This window comes from Malassezia vespertilionis, chromosome 1 (genome assembly GCF_029542925.1).
Source record: "Malassezia vespertilionis chromosome 1, complete sequence".
NCBI lineage: Eukaryota > Fungi > Basidiomycota > Malasseziomycetes > Malasseziales > Malasseziaceae > Malassezia > Malassezia vespertilionis.
In genome coordinates, this window is record NC_079247.1 from 1,368,341 (window position 1) to 1,388,344 (window position 20,004).

Below are 20,004 nucleotides of genomic sequence, written 5' to 3' on the forward strand. Positions count from 1 at the left end.
TTTGTCGTTTACAGGCGGCCGATTCGGCGCGTGGCTCGGAAACCAGCAATTCACCGTGCGCAATGCGCGCTTTCGCCAGTGCAAAACCGCTATATGTCAACACTGGAACTGGGCGTGGACATACATGGATATTGATATTGAACACTGTCAAGTCGGGCTGGAAATGCTCGGGATGCTACCAGACAAACAGGGAGTGGGATCGCTGATCTTGTCCGATTGGTACGTGCGAGAAACACAGGTTGCAGTACAGCTGGAGCTCGCCTACACGGGCCGTCTTGTTCTCGACGCCTTCCATATCGAAAATGTGCCTGCAATTGTCCAAGAAATGGGGCAGACACCATTACTCGCGTCGAACTCCTCCAAGGAGCACATTTCATTTTGGCTGAAATGCCCCAGTACTGCAGGGACCAAACAGTGGGAAGGACTGAAGGTCATAGACAATGCTAGTGGCGCATTTTATGCTGGTTTCCCGAATCCGTCTCCAAAGCGGCCAAGTGGTCTTGTTGATCCACAAGGGCGGTGGTTTGGTCAAGAAAAGCCCCAGTGTACGTTGCTTTGCAGCCGCTAACCTCAGTTGCATCGGTGCCTGCGCCCTCGATTATCAGTGTCCGCACCGAAGGCGCAAAAGGTGATGGCGTTACCAACGACACAGTGGCGCTACAAGCTACTTTGATTAAGCATGTTGGATCTGTGATTTACGGTACGTGTTTGACCATCCATTAACACCAGTTCCTTACGGAGTGTACCTTCTCCGAGATACATTGCACATTCCTATTGGCACCAAGCTTGTCGGTGAGGCGCAGTCGATGTTTGTCGGCACAGGCATCATGTTTGACGATGCGCAGAAACCGCGCCCTGTAATTCGTGTTGGCTCGCCTGGCGAAGTAGGTGATTTAGTGATCTGCGATTTGATTTTCACGACGCGGGGCCCTGCGGCAGGTGCGGTCGTGGTGGAATGGAACGTACGCGAAAAAACGCAGGGCTCGGTGGCCATGTTTGACACACACATCCGCATCGGCGGAACGCAAGGCACAAACTTGGAGTTGGATACGTGCGGGAAAGACAAGCCTTTGCACGAGCTTCCACGGGCGAGCTTTTTGAATCTCCACCTGACCAAGAAAAGCAGCGGGTATTTTCAAAACGTCTGGATTTGGACGGCCGATCATGAATTAGACCAAGGCGCGCCAGAGCAGCTCAACATTCTCAGTGGTCGTGGTGTGCTTATTGAATCACAAGGCCCCGTTTGGATGTACGGTACTGCCAGCGAGCACCAGCTGCTTTACCAATACTCCTTGGTAAACGCACACAATGTGATACTCGCCATGATCCAGACAGAGTCACCCTACTTTCAAGGACAGCACTTTGCACCTGCATCAGTGTGCGAAGTGCGCAGCAAATCTTACCCCGACCCAGACTGTGCAAAGCGCTATGATTCACAAGGCGCATACAATCAGGAACAGGAGGATCGCGCTGTGGGGTTGCACATTGAAAATTGTCAAGATATTTACGTGTATGGAGCAGGGATGTATTCATTTTTTGACTCCTATGCTCAAGATACATTGCCGGAGCATGCATGCCAGCGGCGCTTGTGTACAATTGACGATGGCCACGGAGAGTCCAGCAGGATTTGGATGCTGAACATGGCTACCGTTGGATCGGAAATTCTATTATCCGTTGACGGCCGCGATTATTATCCCGAGAAGCCTTTCCGCGAAGGGTTCTGCAGCACAGCAACGATGTGTCTGATCGATAGCACAGCGCAAGAAAAGATAGCGGTACTCTAGCACAGACCTTTTTTTGTGGAGGCATCGCAGGTCGGATGCATGTGGAGGACGTCGCCACACCGCGCGGCTATTCTCCTACCGCGCCATGGCACCTCGTCCGCCTTGGTCCTTTCTCGATTATCTTCATCGCGCCTCAGTGCTTGGCTTGTTAGGTGTGGCAGTACGTCAATACAGCTTTCTTACATGCAGGGATGGGGTTTGTGGCTCACTGCGGCCGTTTACATGAGCCGACTTGGGCATACGGAACGTGTATGTGTTCGAGGCTATACTAATTAAAGATTCCTTTGGGCAGCGCTATGGCGCCTGGCCGGACTTTGACAGACGTTGTGCGTAACTTTGCTGCTAACCATAGGCTGAGCAGGTGGTGTCCGAACAAAAAAAGCATGTGCCCGACGAGCAAAAACTCGCATAGTCGTGGCCGCGCTGCTTTGCTGTTCGCATCAGTGCTAATCACATGAAGCCAGATCATTGCTGTGCACATATACAGCTTAGTGATATCTTATACATAATTCGACAGGTATACTCCTTGACTAACAACACGTCGGGCGACTTTCATGATGGTCAAGAATTTGGCTAATATTGTACTTGCACAAATGGCTGCAGAAAAACTATGTAGCAACGCCAAGTATGCGAGCGTTGAACCTAGCCGTACATGTGCCTAGCCGTAGACAGGATCGCTAAGCGTGAAGGAGACGATACTCGCGCGCTGGCTCCGCAAATAAGCCTCGCCATAAAGGGAGCTTGTGTGTTCATAGTGCGGCTGGCGTTCGGCGTCCACGTTGTGGATATTGGGTATCGAATCGCGTACAGAGTGCATAGAGCGGACTGACTCTGTGGCGCGTTTGCGTGGAAAATCCGTGTTAGTGGTAGGCTTGGCGTGCTCGTCATGCCGCGCGCGCAGTGGTGCGTACATTTTTGTCGCGTCATTCGCAGGCAAGTGTAGGTCTGCAAGCGGCGCACTGCTTGGCAGTGCAAAGCGCAACAGGTCCGGCGCTTCAGCGCTTTGAGGAGGCGCAGATATGCTCGCGCTTTGTTTGTGTGCGATATCCTTTCGCAGAGATGACGTACGTGTGCCAAGCGCGTGCTGCCGCCGCCTGACGGCATGCGAGCCATGCATAAGCACCGTGTTAAGTTCTTCTTGCGATGTATTTCGCGGAACATGCTCAAAAGAGTGCAGTCCTGAAAATTCCGCAGAGTTGGTTTTGGGCAGTGGCGCTTGTTCCACAGCGGGCAGCACTTCGCGCGGCTTACCGCGGCCGATGCGCGTAAAGTACGATTTTAAGCTCCGACTGCGTGTAACGGATGGCTGTAAAAATGGTATATTTTCCTGTGCTTCCGGAAAAGATGCGAATGTCAAGAGTGGCGTTGTCTTGGCAGCGTTTTCGTCAAATTTAGCGGTGGGCCGTGCTTCAGCATTGTGGCGAAAAGGTATACGCATTAACGGGCTGCGCTGTACACCGGCAATATTTTGTTGCACATTTGCACGAGGCAAAGTAGTTGGCGTGCTTGCCACAAAGCCTGCTGGTGCATTCACCGCGCGGCTCGGACTAAGCGCCCCGACAGGGCGCTGTGGCGGCGTCGTGCACGCGGCCTCATCCAGCTCCACACGCGGCTGCACGGAGCCATGCATGCGTGTGTGCGTAGGAGTTACCGGTAGGTGCTCTCCGCGCCGCTCGCTGCTATGCAGACTCTTTCCACGGCGCAGCATCCGTACCGACCAGGTGTTGGAAGTGGAAGAACAACGCGTGGAGGCGCAGCGCCACATGGCACGTGCACGAACGCCCGCCGCCATACGTATCTTCCGCCATGGGCGGCTTGTATGTGACGCTGGTTCGCGCTTCGCAAATGGTGCAAGCGAGTGATAATAGGCTGGAGGAGCTTTGTATGGTACGGCATCAGAATACTGACCATTTCAGAGCGCGAATGTCGTGGACGAGGCGCATTTTGCTTTTGTGTATGCTGCCACGGATCCAGCGTCGAACCGCGTCGCGGAAACACTGGTGGTAAGTAGCTGACGCTCCTTACGCTAGGCACACCGTACATCCATTCCGAGTATAAGGTCCGAGTTGCTGGACGAAGTAAGTATCGAGTACGTCGGCAAGCCTGCCGAGAACGTGCTCTTGCATCAATGGAAAGCTGTGATGCGCGAGTGCTCGGACTTGGACGTGCATGCCGCGGCCTCGATCGACGCTTTTGTAGTTCCGTGGATTGAGCGTGGTAGCGCTTCACACATTGCTGTTGTCGCGAGTGCGAGTGTGGTGGATAAAATCACGCACTCCCTGTTGCTTCTGCGCAGTGCGCCGCTCAGCATCGTATGCGATATGCAACAGCGTCGCGCTCGCTCTGTTACGCTTGCAGCAGGTCCTGTTCTCCAGCTTATGGTTAAAAAAGCTGGTCTGCAAGGTACTCAGGCCTTGTACGACACATACATCCTAAAGAATGATGGCGCGAGATTAAGCAAGGCTACTGCAGAGTCAGTACAGGATGTACTGCCTGACGCACGCATTTCCCCACAACCATCGATTACGTTCAGCCCATCGAAAGCGCATATCGAAGGTAAAGCTTCGCCATGGTATCATCTGCGCACATCTCCAAGTCCGAACCGCGCGAAGCAAGGCGCGGGAATCTCATTGCCTGGGTTTGCGGGCGGCACTTCCTTGTCTTTGCCGCTAGGCGCACGGGCGCATGCTTCAGGCGTGCCGCAACCGCCACGGAACATGCATTTGTACGACACATCCGTGATGCTACGTTCCATAGAAAAGTGGGATCCTGTACGTGGCGTGGGCGACGCAATGGATATTGGGGAGGCTGTTTCGCCCCCGTTGGGCACACAGTCGCGTGCTTTGGACACGACTGAAACCCGCTCAGGCAGCCGCACGTACTCTTTTGGAGGTGGCTCGCGACTGCACCTGCCTGGACCGATCATTAGCCTCCGCACGAGCGGCGCAGATACGCAGTCATCCAGCGGTGCGGTCACTTCGCCTGTACTGGCTCACAAAGGCAGCGCTGCCAGTGTGTATTCCATGTCTAGTACGGCACCATCGGCCAGCGCCTCGCAGAATACGTTGAGCAACGTGAGTGCATTCGCTCAAAGTCTCTTTTCACACACCTCCCTGCTTCAAGGCACACAGTGCAGCACACAGGACATGTCTAGCGAAGGCCCGCCCGACACTCTGTGGCAGGGCATCTGTTTGCGCCTGTTCCCGTTGTTTAACGGTGAGCCGGTCGGCATGCCGATCGAAGTGGTCAACGAGTGGGCGGAGCTCTATGTGCGCCAGCTAATGGTGTCGCAAGGGCCCGCCACTCCCTACGTCCTCGAGGAAACATGGGCAAAATTCTGCCGAACAAGCACGCTCGGCATCAATGCAAGGCTTCATCATCTCGAGGGACTCGCGCTGCTACAAGGTGTCGTCGGCGCTTGGCGGATGTACTATGAGACCATTATTCCTTTCCTACACGCCGCAATCTTCCCGTTGGAGTCGTGCGTGCGGTACATGGCAGATACAATGGAGAGGTCCATGCTACGCACAGATGCAGGCCCACACGGTGCGAAAGAGCGCGTATCGGCGCGGAGGCATGCGGGGGAGGACGAGATGCATTGGGAGCATGGGTCGCCTGTGCTCAGCGATATCGCCACCAGCTCATCCGCATCGATAGAGGATGTGCCGGAAATGGAGCTTCCCTTGCCTTCAGCGATAAACGTACCGCGCCTAGATATCCAGCGCGCACTGCTTCTCTCGTTCCGCGACCGCGTTCTTCTCCCGATCAGCCGGTGGCTTCTCGCCGCTATTGCGCATATCGACGAACTCGCACGGTTTTCACCGCCGTTTGTGAGTCCACGACATGGGCCACAAGCGGACCAAATCGAGGTACGGCCCAAGGAACTCCGGCCGTACCTCTTGCAGCTCACTGGTGTCCTCGTTGGCTTGCACACCGATGACAATGCACAGGAGCGCGTGGAACATTTGCGGAACAGGCTGCTTTCGTCATTAACATCCGACGCGCCTTTGCCACTTTCGCCCAAACTTAGTCCCTCTCACACGCCGGATCGATACCATTTCCTAAAAGTGACCCCCTCGGAGTTGCACATCTAGAGTTGCATACCATTCACGCTAGCATTGCTAAATTTGGATTCTCTGGTAGCGCTGGTGGACGCCTAGTTGGCAGCCGCAAAAGAGCGCGGAGGCTAGGTATATAAGCGCCGCGGCATAGCACGTCATCCCTGCAGCTTTGCCGTCCACAGGGTCGTCGGTCGAGCCCATAAACGCAGGCCAGTTGTGCGAGAACCCGTAGCCAAATACGGCGAGAATAAGCACACCCGCCACAGATATGATTGTGCAGAAGGACGCTACATATTAGATACTGTGCACTACGCACCAAGTCCCGTGCCAACAACCGGTCGCACTGCCATCACGGTACAGGAGGGACGCACTTGCGCGCTGCCCGTGACGTGTCACGTGCGATGGCCCAAGCGCTCACCACCAGAGGCGGTGCGTCGGGCAGTGATAGCCGCTGGGGTTGTTCGACAGATAGGCTTGGTGGTACGGCTCGGCTTTGAAGCTTTGCGTTAGTAGGAATAGGACGTACAAATCAGAAACAGGGCGCGGTTCAATTGTCGTCACGATGCGCGTGCCTTTCGGGTCAAAGTGCTGCGCTTGGACTGCTTCGGTGACGCGCTTTGCAGTTTGCTCCTGTTCAGGTGTGTGCGGAAACAGGGCACTGCGGTACTGTGTACCAATATCGGGTCCTTGACCGTTGGCCTGCGTCGGGTCGTGCGTGCGGTAGAAAAACTCGACCAATTCTGCGTAGCTCACGCGGCTCGGATCAAACGCAAGCAGTGACGCCTCGGCATGCCCGGTCTTACCGGTGCATACCTGCTCGTAACTCGGGTTTGCAAACTTGTGGTTTCCGCCAATGTAGCCTACTTCGGCGTGAATGAGGCCTTTGTCGCCAAAGTACTTGCGAAAAATATATTCAGTGCCCCAGAAACAGCCATTCGCAAAGGTGGCTGTCTCAGTGCTGGCCGGAGTAGATGTGGACATCGTGTGGAAAGCAAAGCGCTCGATGACTGGTGTCGGGAGTCGAAGTGTACGCGCGGGACAAAGTGCACGACGCCACAAGGACATGTACGAAGCAAAGAAGCCTCCACATAGCAACGCGTTTTGCGACGATGGATTCGGCTGCTATGTACGTGGCAATGCGTCCTTACCCAGTCCCTTGCCTACTATTATTTGCACGATCGCCATAATTGCGGGCGCATGGTTTGCATACTCTCGGCTGACTCTGCCATCGTCAAAGCCGGGCGGTGGTGCGTACGATCCGCAAACGGGAATTGGCCGCGGCGCGCCTGGGTTCCGTACGTGTGAGCCACACGCTGACAACAGAAACAAATGTTCGCCGTGTTGCATTGCCTGCCGATCTCGTAGCTCGGATTCGTGCAGGTGAGGAGATTAGCCCTGAGGAAATTGCTGCCGCGCAAGAAAAACTCGCTACCGGCCAAGCCGCAGCGCCGCAAAAGCCAGAGGACGAGTGGATTCCTGCGGGCCTGCGCAAGAAACAAGGGAACACGGGAGGGCGCCGCAAGGGGCGCAAGTAGTAGATATTCTATAGGTTCTTCAGTACAAGTATTATGAGCAGCACACAAAGGGCGCCCATCGTCGTCTCCAGCATGGTCACGACACGTGTATAGTATTGGATCCGCGTCTCGTACACCGAAGCAATGCTGCCATGCGACACATTTAGCTCAGGCTCAGGCATAGGTGTGGGCGCCGGCTCTTGCACAGAGGGAGACTCGGGCAAGCTCGTAGATGGCGTCGCATACATACTCGCAGCCGCGTGCGCGCTCGTCTTTGAGACGCACATGCTGTGCTCCAACTCACTTTTACGCACATCTTCTGCCGCCGCTTCGCTCTCGCTTGACACAGGCGCTTTTATTGCCTCATTTTCGTCTATCGCATGCTTGTGTGCTAGCAGCGCGTGATTCTGTACCTGGCAGACGTTGCATGTCCATGCGGACGACCTGAGTAAGTCGGCAATGTTGACGTACTGCTCAGCGAGTTCCTCCCTGTCCTCCGGTGCCATCACGACGGCGCCTGCGGCCGATTCATCTGCTTTGGATGCCATGAGCGACTGCAGTCCTAACAGCGCAGTACGTATTCCCCAGGCTGGCTGCCAAAATTCTTCGTGGAAACCTGTAAAGGTCAAGCAGATCTGGGTAAGTTCAAATGCACACATACTTTGGTATTCACTTCCCAGCGACCATTAGGTGTAAGAAATACAACGTCGGGTGGTCGAAAAGGATATTCTGTCGGTAGCAGGATCTTGCCGTGGTAAACACCACGCTCAAACTCGGTATTTTGTGGGCCGCGAAGCGTAAAATGCCACTCGAAAATATTATCCTGCGATGAGCGGTACGGCAACATACCTCGCTGGGGTGCGCAGCGTATCCGGAATCTTTATCCTCACCCAGCTCTTTCAGCTCAGACATGATCCGCTTGACCGCGGACGCATTCTTATGGCTCATTACAAGGGATGGCCCACTAGCGGTGGCGGACCCAAGCAACATGCGCAAACCTCCACTTGAGCTTGGAGTAAGTCAATGGATTGCTACAGACGAGCTATGTATTGTACAGCAGCGTTGAGGCTGCTCATGAAAATGCCTGTTGGAGGCAACGTAGCAAAAATCGTATCAAATAAGTTTATACTGTAATCGGCTGGGAGCTGTTGATGTGGGCACGCTTGTTCGAGTTCTTAGTATCGTTGTACAATGTCACATCGACACCAGCAATCTTTACGTGATCGTGGCCATCGGAACCTTTCTTTTGGCCTCCCTGCCCATAGGCACGCACACGCATGCGCTCCCACTCGCCCGCAGTCGGGATTGGCAGGCCATTGCGCTTACATTCGTCCCAAAAGTTACGCGACTCGTGCGCCTTGCGCACTACCGGCGAGTCAGTCAGCGGCTTGAGCTCGACATCGTCGTTAAACAGCGCAAAGTAAAACAACCCGAGCCGGTCGTAGTGTGCCTGATCTTCCGGCGGCGCAACAACACGGTGAATCGTCGGCTTGAGGAAACCGCCAGAGAGAAAGTGAATGGCATCGCCCATGTTCAGCACAATCGCGTTTGGCCGGTAGCGCACGGTGCGCCAAACATCATCAGGCATGAGCACCTCAAGCGAAGTGATCGGCTGGGACCAAAGGATCGAAACCGAATTAAAGTCGGTGTGGCCCTGGAGCCGCACACCATTGAGCGTCGTGTCGTCCTCTTTCGGCGGGGTGCGATACAGCGCATAGCGCAAAAGATCAAGGCCTTTCTCGTGATCCGCAGAGAGGTTCCACAAAGTTTGCACAGGTAGCTTGAGCACCAAAGAAAGCACCGCAAGGACTTTGCGCAAAATCACGTCATGGTTGTAACGCGCAAATTCGTGAATCTCGTCCATCAGTGACTGCATCTGCACTGGAAAACGCTCGCGCTTGGCAGGGGTAAACGTCTGCGAGCCAAAGTTTAACTGCTCAATCCGATCCTTGACCCCCTGCAGCTGCCAGTGGCCCATCGGCTTGTACCCGACAAAACTTCCTGCATTGACCATATCCGCAACACAGCGCTTTTTCTCCTCTTCCGAAACATTGTTGAATGCATACTGGCCAATCGCAAACTGACGCAGGACCTGTTCGTGGGTAAGGCCGTGGTTCACGGCGTACATGAACCCGTCCTTGGAAAACGCCTCGCCGACTTGCTCCACAACATCCTGGGGCACCTGGTCAAAATCTTCGCCTTGGATTTTAGACAGGTCGAGAGTATGCAGTGGCGCCCAGTCAAGGTCCTCCTTTTTGGTCTCCGCAGGCGGAGTCCACGCTGGAATTTGCACGAGTTCAGTTGTCATGGCAAAGCTGGGAAACGGAGGTGGGTACGCGACCGCCCTATATAAGTCTGTGCCGTGCCCGTCCGATCGCGTCAGCATTCATTAGGCCGGGCAAAGTGCGCTGTCCGTGCGCAAATGTCGTGCTTTGTGCATCACTTGAGGTGCTCACAATACCCCGATGTACCACGTGTACACACGTGGTACATCACATGCCAATGCCAGTGGAGGTCTAGGCAGACCCATTTGCTGCGCAGCACTTCACAATTGTAGAGCGATGCAGTATGGAGGCGCATTGCTCGTACGGTGCTCCCCATGGGTGTTGCTCGCACTCCTAAGTGTAGTAGCTGCTGATACGTATCCCTACTCGACTACATATGTACCGAAGCCTTCGATGCTTCCGCAAAAGTCCGAGCAGCAACAGGAGGGCACAAACGCGTGCGGAACTGGAGACAACCCAAACTCCGACTGCCAAAATGTGTACTTTAACTCGGCTAAAGATTTTTGCCTGTGGGCCCCGTCCGGACCCGAAACTGTGGGCATTGGTGAAGCTGAGCGCCACGTTGTAAGTTATTGCACCAAGAGCGGTCGTGGGACACGACTAATTCCTCCTGGAACACTTAAAAGCGTACACTATGTACGCACGCCGCATTATGTACAGGTGAGCGGCACGGGTAACTTTGCAAATATGCACATTAGTGCACAAGGCGGTGGCGGCGAACTTGATCCTCACGGGCAGGACGGCCTTGGGAATCCCATTGGTGGTCTCGTCTTCTCCACTGCATTCGGCCGCGGGTTTGAGCAGGTGCACGAATGGATGAGCTTTATGGACGATAAAACCTATTGTTTCCGGGCGTGCATGGATAGTGATCTGGCGTACGAATATTGCAAGAACACGTACGACGAGTTGGGCTGCAACTTTAACATGCCCACAGGCCCTGATCAGCCCGATGTCTTCGAGTCGTGCGAGGGTGCCGACGCAGACGTGGTAGGACTGTACACCGATAATGGTGTTGTCTCCACATTTTTGCAGTCGCAGACCTTGCTACCCGGTATCAAGGTACCACCACCCAAGGCGCCGCAACCGATTAACAAATGCTCTCCATTCCAGTCGACCAAGCTGCATGGCTCGCTGAAACAACCGTTCCGAAACGTCACATGGAATAATCCGCTGATCAAGTCAAATCTGTCGAAAAGCAATTTAAAGTCGTCGTCGAAAAGCAAGTCCAGCACATCCACAACATCTTCCACTACATCTCAAGCTACATCTCAAGCGCCAACCTCCGTTACCCCTGCTGCCACCGTTAAGAACAAACCCACAAGTACTGGTTTTCCGTCTCTTTCAATGGCAGATCATGCCGCCAACTTGTGGGCTCCTGACGTGCGCTCCGTCTTCCTTGCCGCGTTTGCGCTCGTTGGCACCCTCTTACTATAGCCCATTATGGTCCAGCGCAATGCATTACCACGTGTTCAAACGTGTAGATACGATATCTTAAGATGCGTGATACGCGTGTTTTATTTGCAGAGCCAATGAAATTACGTAAAATTTACCCGGCGATGTACGCGCGTGGGTACATCTCAGCCCAATGCATTTTCACGCGTGCATTAATTGAAAACCCCGACCCAGACCTGCGAAAGCCTTACGTCTCACCATGTCTGCTAAACGCAACAGACCGGCGCCTAACGTCGACGGATGGAAGAAGGAGCGAAATCTTTCTCCTGTTCATCGTCTGGTTGCATGGCTCAATTTTTTGCCCCCCAGTGCCGAAGAATGCCACAAGCCTGGCCCTGATGACAAGTTGCCTGTATTTGACGAGTGGAACCAGGCGCTTTACCTGCTTCCATTTGCGATGCTCCCATTTACAGTACGCTACTTGTACTACCATTATGTGGATACTCAGATGCCAAATCACTGGACCATCTTTGTCATGTTCTTTACCTATACGGTGTTCTTTGCAGCGGTGTTTGTCCGCTTTTTGAACCGGCTTGCGCTCAAGTACGGCTACCTGGACTCGGGTGTTGGCCGTGATACTATCTCTTACAGTATGGTATCGAAACTCTCCATTGAGGCCATCAGTGCCCTGTCTTTGCGTCCGCTCGGCATGGTTCTTCTCACATACAACCCTGCTGAAGCGCCCAAGCTGACGATTTGGTTCCCATTCCAGCTGTTTATATTTACACTGATTGAGGACTTTAACTACTACTGGTTCCATCGCCTTTGCCATGAAGCTGAGAGTGCATGGAAAGTCCACCGTCTTCATCACACGACGAAGCACCCTACCGCACTCCTCCTCAGCTACGCGGACGAGATACAAGAAGTCATTGACATTGTTGGTGCACCTTTGCTGAGTTGGTTTACATTCCCCATCCCTTACGATGTGTTGTCCGTCTGGGTTCTTATTCACATTTCCATTCAGCTTCACGGCCACAGCGGTATCCGCTTGCACTATGGCACTCTTCTGACTGGCCCTTGGCTGCGTCCATTAAACCTAGAACTTGTTGAAGAGGACCACGATCTTCACCACCGTCATGGCTGGAAGGATTCGTACAACTACGGGAAACAGTCTCGTGTATGGGATACCCTGTTTGGCACTACGGGCGATCGCATCGAAGGCTACGAAGAAAACCTTCAGTGGGGCACGTTTATTAGTCCGTAAAACTTGATATATACTGCAACATTTTTTCTATGAAATACATTTCGTGAGCCTTTACTGGACGCGTGCAAGCGACTCTCCCCGCCAAGCCGCGCTGTGCCACGTGGCTGTGGCAATGATGTGCACAATCTTGCCCGTGAAAGGCGGTTATCCACATTATCTCGCGTGCTGCGACACGCGCTTTCATTTCAGTCCAGTCATTTTACGTCGCTAGTTCAGTAAACAAATTTCACATGAGCGCTAAGCTCATTTAAAACCTGTGCCAGTCAAACTCCGTTTTCCCTCATCATGTCATCTGCGCGCAACAGACCAGCACCTAACGTCGACGGTTGGAAGAAGGAGCGAAACCTTTCCATTTTGCACCGTATCGTTGCTTTGGTCCAGCTTTTGCCACCTTCGCCAGAAGAATGCCACAAGCCTGGCCCTGATGACAAGTTGCCTGTATTTGACGAGTGGAACCAGGCGCTTTACCTGCTTCCATTTGCGATGCTCCCATTTACAGTACGCTACTTGTACTACCATTATGTGGATACTCAGATGCCAAATCACTGGACCATCTTTGTCATGTTTTTTACCTATACGATCTTCTTTGCAGCGGTGTTTGTCAATTACCTGAACAGACTTGCTTTGCGGTACGGCTACCTGGACTCGGGTGTTGGCCGTGATACGATTCCGTACAATATGGCCGCGAAAATCGCAGTCGAGGCCATCAGTGCCTTGTCCTTGCGTCCGCTCGGCATGGTTCTTCTCACATACAACCCTGCTGAAGCGCCCAAGCTGACGATTTGGTTCCCATTCCAGCTGTTTATATTTACCTTGGTTGAAGACTTTTACTACTACTGGTTCCATCGCCTCTGCCATGAAGCTGAAAGTGCATGGGTATTCCACCGTCTTCATCACACGACGAAGCACCCTACTGCGCTTCTTCTTGGCTACGCGGACGAGATACAAGAAGTTGTTGACATTGTTGGCGCACCTTTGCTGAGTTGGTTTACATTCCCCATCCCTTACGATGTGTTGTCCGTCTGGGTTCTTATTCACATTTCCATTCAGCTTCACGGCCACAGCGGTATCCGCTTGCACTATGGCACTCTTCTGACTGGCCCTTGGCTGCGTCCATTAAACCTAGAACTTGTTGAAGAGGACCACGATCTTCACCACCGTCATGGCTGGAAGGATTCGTACAACTACGGGAAACAGTCTCGTGTATGGGATACCCTGTTTGGCACTACGGGCAATCGCATCGAAGGCTACGAAGAGAACCTTCAGCGAGGCACGTTTATTCACCCTTAAACTAGCCGATAGATACGTTTGCGTTTTAAAATGTATTACTTGATGTACTTTGTCGTGTGTGCTTGAAAGGCCGTGATGCCACACTACGCCACTTGGCGTGGCAAGCGAAGCTGCGAAGATAAAGGCATGTCTCGTGACTGCAGCCAGGAAACACAATCATTCTCACCGGCGGCATATATTAAAGCACGTTGTATGTAGCATCCCCAGACATGTGTGGATACTGTTGGCGCCGCGATTGTCATACATACGCGTCCGCTACGCTCATACAATACATTGTTGCGCTACATACCCATGCGCGCGTCATAATAAATACATGAATCAAAAAACTACCATATCGCGGCGTGCCACTTCTAGCCTGCGGCGCATCTCTCCCACGATCCTTTGACGCCGCGTGCCTCTTTCGCGCTCGACAGGGAACTCGCTCACAATGTAATTCTGCCCGTTCAAAAGCGGCTCCAACTCGCGCGGCATACTGATATTGATTCCTTTCCCCAAAGACACTTTGCGCCCCCCTCTGGGAATTTGGTGCGCAGGCGCCGGTCCATTCATCGACGTGACCGACATCCAGTCTTCCAGGTCATCTTCGTCGTCCTCGTTCACCGCGGGGATATTGTGGCCGCGCTTGCTGCGGTCCAGCAAATGCCGCCCAAGCGCGCGTCGGACCAATGTACTCCTCGGCATGCTCGCCACGTCCAAACCTTGCTGCTTGCACTGCTCAATCTCTTCCGAGTATGATTTCCGCCAAGCCTCTGGCGCATTGTGCCAAAGCTTGTATACGGCGTTGGAAACGAGCGCGCGCGCGCGTGCGCGCACCTCGGGCTCTGCCCTGGTCCCGGTTCCGAGTGTCTGGCTGAGCTGGTAAATCCCCTGCTGCTGCTGGAGACTATCTGCCGAGTCCAGCATGCGAGTTGCTTCCTCAATTGCAGCCTTGCGCTCCAACTCAAGCTCTTTTGCCTGTGCAGACAGCTTGTGCATGCGCCGGATAAGGCTGCGAATGCTCTTGTACGCCCATACAACGTGCATGGGAAAAGCAAGTGAACAAATGATAAGCGGTCCAAAGCTTGGCAGCGCTGCATTTACATAGCGGCCCGTGGGAAGTACCAAAGAGTAGATGACAATAGCGTGGAATACAATGCGGGTCAGCACAAAAGAGAGGGTGAATGCCCAGTAGGAGCGCAGCTTCGGATTCAAGGCACCTATCCCCATGATCCACGTCGGAACCTCCATAATTAACCCTGTAGCAAAACAATTCGTCCACCGGTTGCGGAGCAGGATCAGACATAGCACAATGTACACGCTATGGTGAACCCACCCGCTCGACACATTGACAAACTTGCGATAGCACAACATCCCGACGCCTAAATCAGAGGCGAGGTAAGCCGTGAAAAACATGGTCAGCGGGTCCGCAATCAATTCGCGATGTGGCGTCACTTCCGTCCATAACATTCCAGAATAGAGCAGATCGAACACGTACGGAAGAGAGACGCAGGACACTAGGAAAGCAGAGAAGGTCGTGATAATCCAAGAGCGCTTCCGCATCTGCTCGTCCGATTTGCCAGCATACAAAGTAGATGCAAATAGCTGATACACCATTTGTATCAGCGCAACGGATGCTGCAAAAGTTTGGATGCGTATATCGGCGGCCAGCTCCGCAAAGCGCTCCATGGTGTGGTCGGTGCCCTTCTCCAAGACGCCGACTCGCACAGATCGCACGTGTTATGCACACGTGTCATATTGTGGAGGCTGTGCGCTCCAAAAAGGTTCATGGCGTTGCAGGTGGAAGAAGTTGCACGGTACAGCCGGCAGCTGATTTTGCCAGGCTTTGGCGTGCAAGCGCAGACAAAACTGAAGCATGCAAAAGTACTCGTGATCGGTGCGGGCGGACTGGGTTGTCCTTCCGTGCAATACCTGGCGGCGGGCGGCGTCGGTAGGTACAAGCATTGCTCACGACAGGCCACATTACCGTTGTCGACGCCGACAGTGTCGAGTCGAGTAACTTAGCGCGCCAGATCTTGCATACGGATTCGCGCGTCGGTATGAACAAGGCGGCCTCGATTGCTGCAGCCGTGTCCGTGCTTAACCCATTCGTGCACGTTACGACGGAAGAGCGCATGCTCACACGCACAAATGCTGTGGCGCTGCTGGCTGCACACGACATCGCTTTGGATTGCACGGACAATGTCATGACGCGCTACTTGATCTCTGACGCCGCCGTGCTTGCAGGGAAGCAAGTCGTGAGCGGAGCTGCACAGGGGTATGATGGCCAAATGGTCGTGCTCAACAAAGTCTGTGGCGAGGGCGTGCGAGGCCCTTGTTACCGGTGTCTGTTTCCCCACGCGCCAAAGCCAGACCACACTGCAAACTGTGACGATGGCGGTATTCTGGGCGCAGTCACGGGATTAGTAGGGACCATGCAAGCGCTCGAGGCGATCAAGTTGCTTACAGGCCTAGGGGAGGCGACGCAGCCCACCTTGACATTTGTCTCGCCATTCAGCACGCCACAATTCAGGGCTGTGCGTGTGCGCCCAAGGCAGGCAAAAACGTGTCGTGCCTGTGGCGATCCCGCACTCGTCCCTGACAAGATCGCCGCGTTGGATACGCAAGACTATTCTACTTTTTGTGGGCTCGCGCGCAAGCCGCAAATCTTGCCGCCCATTCCGCGAGTACTGCCTGCAGCGCTGCAGGCAGCAATTGAAGAGAGGTATCCATTGATTGTTGATGTGCGTCCCGCGCAGCATTTTTGCATCACAGCCGTTCCCAACTCGCACAGTACGTCGCAGCAACACTTACCTAGATATACCCATCGAGCAAGTGCGTCAAGACGCTGCCGGTGCACTTGCATCTATTAACGCAACGCGCATCTTGGTCGTGTGCAGGCGTGGAAACGATTCGCAGGAGGCGGTGCGCCTCTTTCAAAGCGCAGCGCCCGACCGCGAGTTTGCCGATGTGATTGGCGGTCTACAATCCTATGCACAGTTCGAGCCTACGTTCCCCATGTATTGACTACGTTGCGGGAGCCTGGGCAAGGTCCTTGTTCAGCACGTCCAGCACGAGCGGATCTATTCCCTCCAGCGCCTGCTGAAGCACGACGCCCGATGGAGTGCCCGGTGGATGCGCCGCCAATGCACTGTTTAGCGATGCAAATAGGTAGGGCCGTAGCGGTGTTTTGCGCGCGGCTTCCTCGCTCAATAACGCGTCGGCACGCTTGCCGCTTGGCGTCGTGTCCTCCAAAGGCCCGTACGAGTCAAACCCAAGCTCCAATTCGTCGTCCAGCATCTCGTTGCCAGGCACGCGATCGTGGAGCGGATCGGTGTTGTAGACCGAAGAATCGCCCTCCTCGTTTTCTACAACCAGACCCAGCACATCGGTCCACATGCCCACCAATGCAGGCAGATTCGCCAGTACCTGAATATCCTCGGGACCCGCGCCGCGCAAGATCGTCGCAGCGCCAAGAGAGCAAAGCTTCATTTTGCTGACCGACGACATACTTTGCACACACCGTACCAGGTATGGGATCAGCACGTCCCACACACTCCCAGCTGGCTTGCCAACAAGTGTGGCCTGCAACGTAGGCTTATCCTCCCATACTTGCAGCAGCGTCGGCACACTCCCACGAACAAGCTCGAGGAAGAATGGCAGCGGGAAGAGAAATGCCATGCGACAGAGCACTACGACAAACTGACTCTCGATAACGCTCGTCTCTTCGCCGCGGAGGAGCGTGGAAAGCAAAAGGGGGAAGAGGTGCGTGGTGTGCAATATCTCCGCAAAGTATCGTATTGCGTCTGGCGCGTCTGCGACAGACAAGGCACGCAAGTGGCAGTGAAGCGCCGTGAGCGGCGAAAGAACCACGGGGCTGTCTTTTTCTCCAAGCACAGAGGCACACGTAGCGTACATTTCGCTTCCATAATGCTGCAATGCATCCACAGGCGCCAATAGACACGCCCCTTCCCATACATGGCACGCGAGCGGCGCATAATCCGGCTGCAAAACCAACGGAGAAACAAGCGCGAGCGCGCCAAAGAGCGGCGCAGTCATGTTCGGAGTCGCTTGCACGGTACGTGCAAAAAGCAGCAAGCCGTCAAACCCAAGCAGCGGCGCGAGCGCTGGCGACAGGCTTGCGTGTACAATCCGCACGATCATCTCGTGTAAATGCTGCAACCTAGGGTCGTTGGCAAAGGCAGCACTCGACGCGGTCGCCAGCTTTCCCAAAAATTCCAGAATGCTCGGCTTGACGCGCGCTTCAGGATCATCGTGCTCCCATAGCACGGGGAGCATCTCGACGAGCTTTGGAGTGAAAGGCACAATGCGCGGACCAACGCGCTCAATGATCACGGAAAGAGCCTTGGCCACCGTGCGAATACTATCAGGTTCTTCCAAATCGCCGTGTGCAACAAGCCGGAGCATGTGTGCCAATGCATCGCCCAAAAATGGCTCAAAAACGTCGGGCTCAAACTCGACGGTATCGGCAAGCGCGGAGAGCGAACGCGTGGCGGCGAGCTGCACTGCGGCGTCAGTCCGCCCATACTCTGTGACCATTAAGCTGACCAAAGTAGCGTACACTTCCTGGCGCATGTCGGACCGCACATACTCGCTCCATTCCCACAGGAGCCATGCAATGCGGCGTCGCATCACGATCCATGCTGCGTCAACACGCGGAGAAATGTACATGGCCTCTGGCACGAAGCGAGCGCGAATAGCGAGCGTCAAGCGATCCATATCGGCAGGGTCGTGCGGTGTGCTGCCCACCTCGTCCTCGGACAACGCGGGGTCCAGCTGGTCGCGACAGAGGCCGAGGCCTGTGTAAAGTGCATCGCGCGCAAGAACTGCGTCCAAAGACAGCGTGTCCATCGTCGCAGCCTCTTCGAATTTACTGTACACAAACTCAGACACGTGTGGCAGAACAGCTTGATCGACGCCATTGCGCGCGCCGCGCGTGCAATTCTGCGAAAGGACAAGGAGGAGGCGCTCTGCGGCGGGCCGAATGTCCATGTTTGGGTCCGCCTGTGTCTCTTCGATGGCGAACGTCTCCGCACTCTCTTCCCAGCGCTGCAAATCCTGTTGCGAAAGGCGCAGGTAGGAATTCAGGAGCACTTGCGTCGCATCCAGCTCGAATTGAGCGCCTTGCATGCCGACAAATGCTGATCCTGCTGGCCGGTTCCGTTTCCACGCGAAGAGCGTCGTGCGCAACAAGACCAAGGCGATAACTAGCCATTTATAGGGGTGCGCTGCGCGCATATCAGCGTCTGTTGCTGCCTCCGGCTTGAGCACGGACAAAGCACTCCCGTCGGCAGCGGTGCGCTGAAGAATAGACCAGTACCACCATGCGATTTCCGGCCACGCCGGCCAGAAAGAGACATTGTTGTGGAGCTTGGCGATCAGCGCAAGATGAAACTTGCCGTAGGCAATCATGTACTTGGTCAGCGGCACGATAGTTGCGCCTAGCGCCGCGTCCTCTGAGCCTACCACGTAGTCACGCAGTCCAGCAAGAACTTGCAGCTGGCTGGGCGTGGTGACGAAGAAGTTGTACGCGAGATTGTTCGGCTTGCCTTGGCTGGTATCAATTCTAGACGAAATTACACCAGAATCTGCGAGCGATAAGCGGTGCAGGACTTTGAAAAGCAGGTGTGCTGCACGGATGCGCTCCACAATGCCGGGTTCGTTGGCCCAGCGCAAAACAGCGTCGGGGGTGCTGTGGGGACCAAAGGGAAAAGTATTGTAAAACAGCTCGCCAAAACTCGGCTGCAATTCAGGGAGCAGCAGACGTGCCAGTTCCGACATGCGCAACTTTCCCGCCAGTACACGCACCGTTCCAAACTCTTTCACACACTGGCGCAGTACGTCGGCCGCGCGCAAAAGGACCAAGGTCTGCCGCGCGGTGTTCACACTCGAGTCGCCAGCACACATGGTAGCGATAGACGACAGGATCGCTTCACGCAGCATAGGAATTAGACGCGGCCATTCGTCAGGGTAGTCCAGGCGTGCAAGTTTGGCGATCGCGACGGCAGCCTGCACCGCAACGACCCGGTCGGGTTCGTGAAGAACGCCCATAAGCGACGCCCTTAGCCTCTCTTTCGTCGCAGGGTCGATCTTCACAGCGACGCGGTTCACAATACGCGGCCTCCAAAACTTGGCTACCCCGTTCTTGAAGCGAATGATGGCAAGGCGCCGCATATGCTCGTACTGCGCCGCGGGATATTTTCCAGACGTTACCCCGCGGTCAAATGCAACGTGCAGGAGCGCCTCCCAGTACGTGGAGAGCGCCTCCCATGAGTCCAGTTGTGCATTGGAATCTCTCAAAGTAGCTGCATCAGACGCTGCGGCCGCGGTATAAAGGGTATCGAGCAGTGCGTGCGGCCCAAACGGCACTGCACTCATGGTGAAACGCTACGTCCCGATTGCCCGATGCACAACAAC

At 54.6% G+C, this 20,004-nt stretch overlaps 12 protein-coding genes across 12 annotated transcripts; 6 read left to right on the forward strand and 6 right to left on the reverse strand.

Annotated features, from left to right (window-relative positions):
• Positions 1 to 387: 387 nt before the first annotated feature.
• On the forward strand, positions 388 to 1,784 carry MVES1_000742 (uncharacterized protein; the record flags this gene model as incomplete). The annotated part of the gene is made up of 3 exons (XM_056205598.1): positions 388 to 395; positions 539 to 545; positions 786 to 1,784. 3 exons carry the CDS (start codon positions 388 to 390, stop codon positions 1,782 to 1,784), a joined length of 1,014 nt encoding a protein of 337 aa, XP_056061573.1.
• Positions 1,785 to 2,442: 658 nt separating this feature from the next.
• MVES1_000743 (uncharacterized protein) lies at positions 2,443 to 3,414 on the reverse strand (the record flags this gene model as incomplete). The annotated part of the gene is made up of 1 exon (XM_056205599.1): positions 2,443 to 3,414. The coding sequence occupies one exon, from the start codon at positions 3,412 to 3,414 to the stop codon at positions 2,443 to 2,445; it is 972 nt and encodes a 323-aa protein (XP_056061574.1).
• Positions 3,415 to 3,590: 176 nt separating this feature from the next.
• On the forward strand, positions 3,591 to 5,878 carry MVES1_000744 (uncharacterized protein; the record flags this gene model as incomplete). Its single annotated transcript, XM_056205600.1, has 3 exons — positions 3,591 to 3,671; positions 3,701 to 3,787; positions 3,815 to 5,878. 3 exons carry the CDS (start codon positions 3,591 to 3,593, stop codon positions 5,876 to 5,878), a joined length of 2,232 nt encoding a protein of 743 aa, XP_056061575.1.
• A 381-nt stretch (positions 5,879 to 6,259) lies between these two features.
• MVES1_000745 (peptide-methionine (S)-S-oxide reductase) lies at positions 6,260 to 6,826 on the reverse strand (the record flags this gene model as incomplete). Its single annotated transcript, XM_056205601.1, has 1 exon — positions 6,260 to 6,826. The coding sequence occupies one exon, from the start codon at positions 6,824 to 6,826 to the stop codon at positions 6,260 to 6,262; it is 567 nt and encodes a 188-aa protein (XP_056061576.1).
• Positions 6,827 to 6,954: 128 nt separating this feature from the next.
• MVES1_000746 (uncharacterized protein) lies at positions 6,955 to 7,380 on the forward strand (the record flags this gene model as incomplete). The annotated part of the gene is made up of 3 exons (XM_056205602.1): positions 6,955 to 6,971; positions 6,998 to 7,140; positions 7,169 to 7,380. 3 exons carry the CDS (start codon positions 6,955 to 6,957, stop codon positions 7,378 to 7,380), a joined length of 372 nt encoding a protein of 123 aa, XP_056061577.1.
• Positions 7,381 to 7,533: 153 nt separating this feature from the next.
• MVES1_000747 (E2 ubiquitin-conjugating enzyme) lies at positions 7,534 to 8,307 on the reverse strand (the record flags this gene model as incomplete). The annotated part of the gene is made up of 4 exons (XM_056205603.1): positions 7,534 to 7,647; positions 7,674 to 7,994; positions 8,021 to 8,182; positions 8,209 to 8,307. The coding sequence occupies 4 exons, from the start codon at positions 8,305 to 8,307 to the stop codon at positions 7,534 to 7,536; spliced, it is 696 nt and encodes a 231-aa protein (XP_056061578.1).
• A 175-nt stretch (positions 8,308 to 8,482) lies between these two features.
• Positions 8,483 to 9,667, reverse strand: MVES1_000748 (uncharacterized protein; the record flags this gene model as incomplete). The annotated part of the gene is made up of 1 exon (XM_056205604.1): positions 8,483 to 9,667. The coding sequence occupies one exon, from the start codon at positions 9,665 to 9,667 to the stop codon at positions 8,483 to 8,485; it is 1,185 nt and encodes a 394-aa protein (XP_056061579.1).
• A 370-nt stretch (positions 9,668 to 10,037) lies between these two features.
• On the forward strand, positions 10,038 to 11,078 carry MVES1_000749 (uncharacterized protein; the record flags this gene model as incomplete). The annotated part of the gene is made up of 1 exon (XM_056205605.1): positions 10,038 to 11,078. The coding sequence occupies one exon, from the start codon at positions 10,038 to 10,040 to the stop codon at positions 11,076 to 11,078; it is 1,041 nt and encodes a 346-aa protein (XP_056061580.1).
• Positions 11,079 to 11,295: 217 nt separating this feature from the next.
• On the forward strand, positions 11,296 to 12,300 carry MVES1_000750 (uncharacterized protein; the record flags this gene model as incomplete). Its single annotated transcript, XM_056205606.1, has 1 exon — positions 11,296 to 12,300. One exon carries the CDS (start codon positions 11,296 to 11,298, stop codon positions 12,298 to 12,300), a length of 1,005 nt encoding a protein of 334 aa, XP_056061581.1.
• Positions 12,301 to 12,585: 285 nt separating this feature from the next.
• MVES1_000751 (uncharacterized protein) lies at positions 12,586 to 13,590 on the forward strand (the record flags this gene model as incomplete). Its single annotated transcript, XM_056205607.1, has 1 exon — positions 12,586 to 13,590. One exon carries the CDS (start codon positions 12,586 to 12,588, stop codon positions 13,588 to 13,590), a length of 1,005 nt encoding a protein of 334 aa, XP_056061582.1.
• A 318-nt stretch (positions 13,591 to 13,908) lies between these two features.
• On the reverse strand, positions 13,909 to 15,255 carry MVES1_000752 (uncharacterized protein; the record flags this gene model as incomplete). The annotated part of the gene is made up of 1 exon (XM_056205608.1): positions 13,909 to 15,255. The coding sequence occupies one exon, from the start codon at positions 15,253 to 15,255 to the stop codon at positions 13,909 to 13,911; it is 1,347 nt and encodes a 448-aa protein (XP_056061583.1).
• A 1,338-nt stretch (positions 15,256 to 16,593) lies between these two features.
• MVES1_000753 (uncharacterized protein) lies at positions 16,594 to 19,965 on the reverse strand (the record flags this gene model as incomplete). Its single annotated transcript, XM_056205609.1, has 1 exon — positions 16,594 to 19,965. The coding sequence occupies one exon, from the start codon at positions 19,963 to 19,965 to the stop codon at positions 16,594 to 16,596; it is 3,372 nt and encodes a 1,123-aa protein (XP_056061584.1).
• Between the last annotated feature and the right edge of the window lie 39 nt (positions 19,966 to 20,004).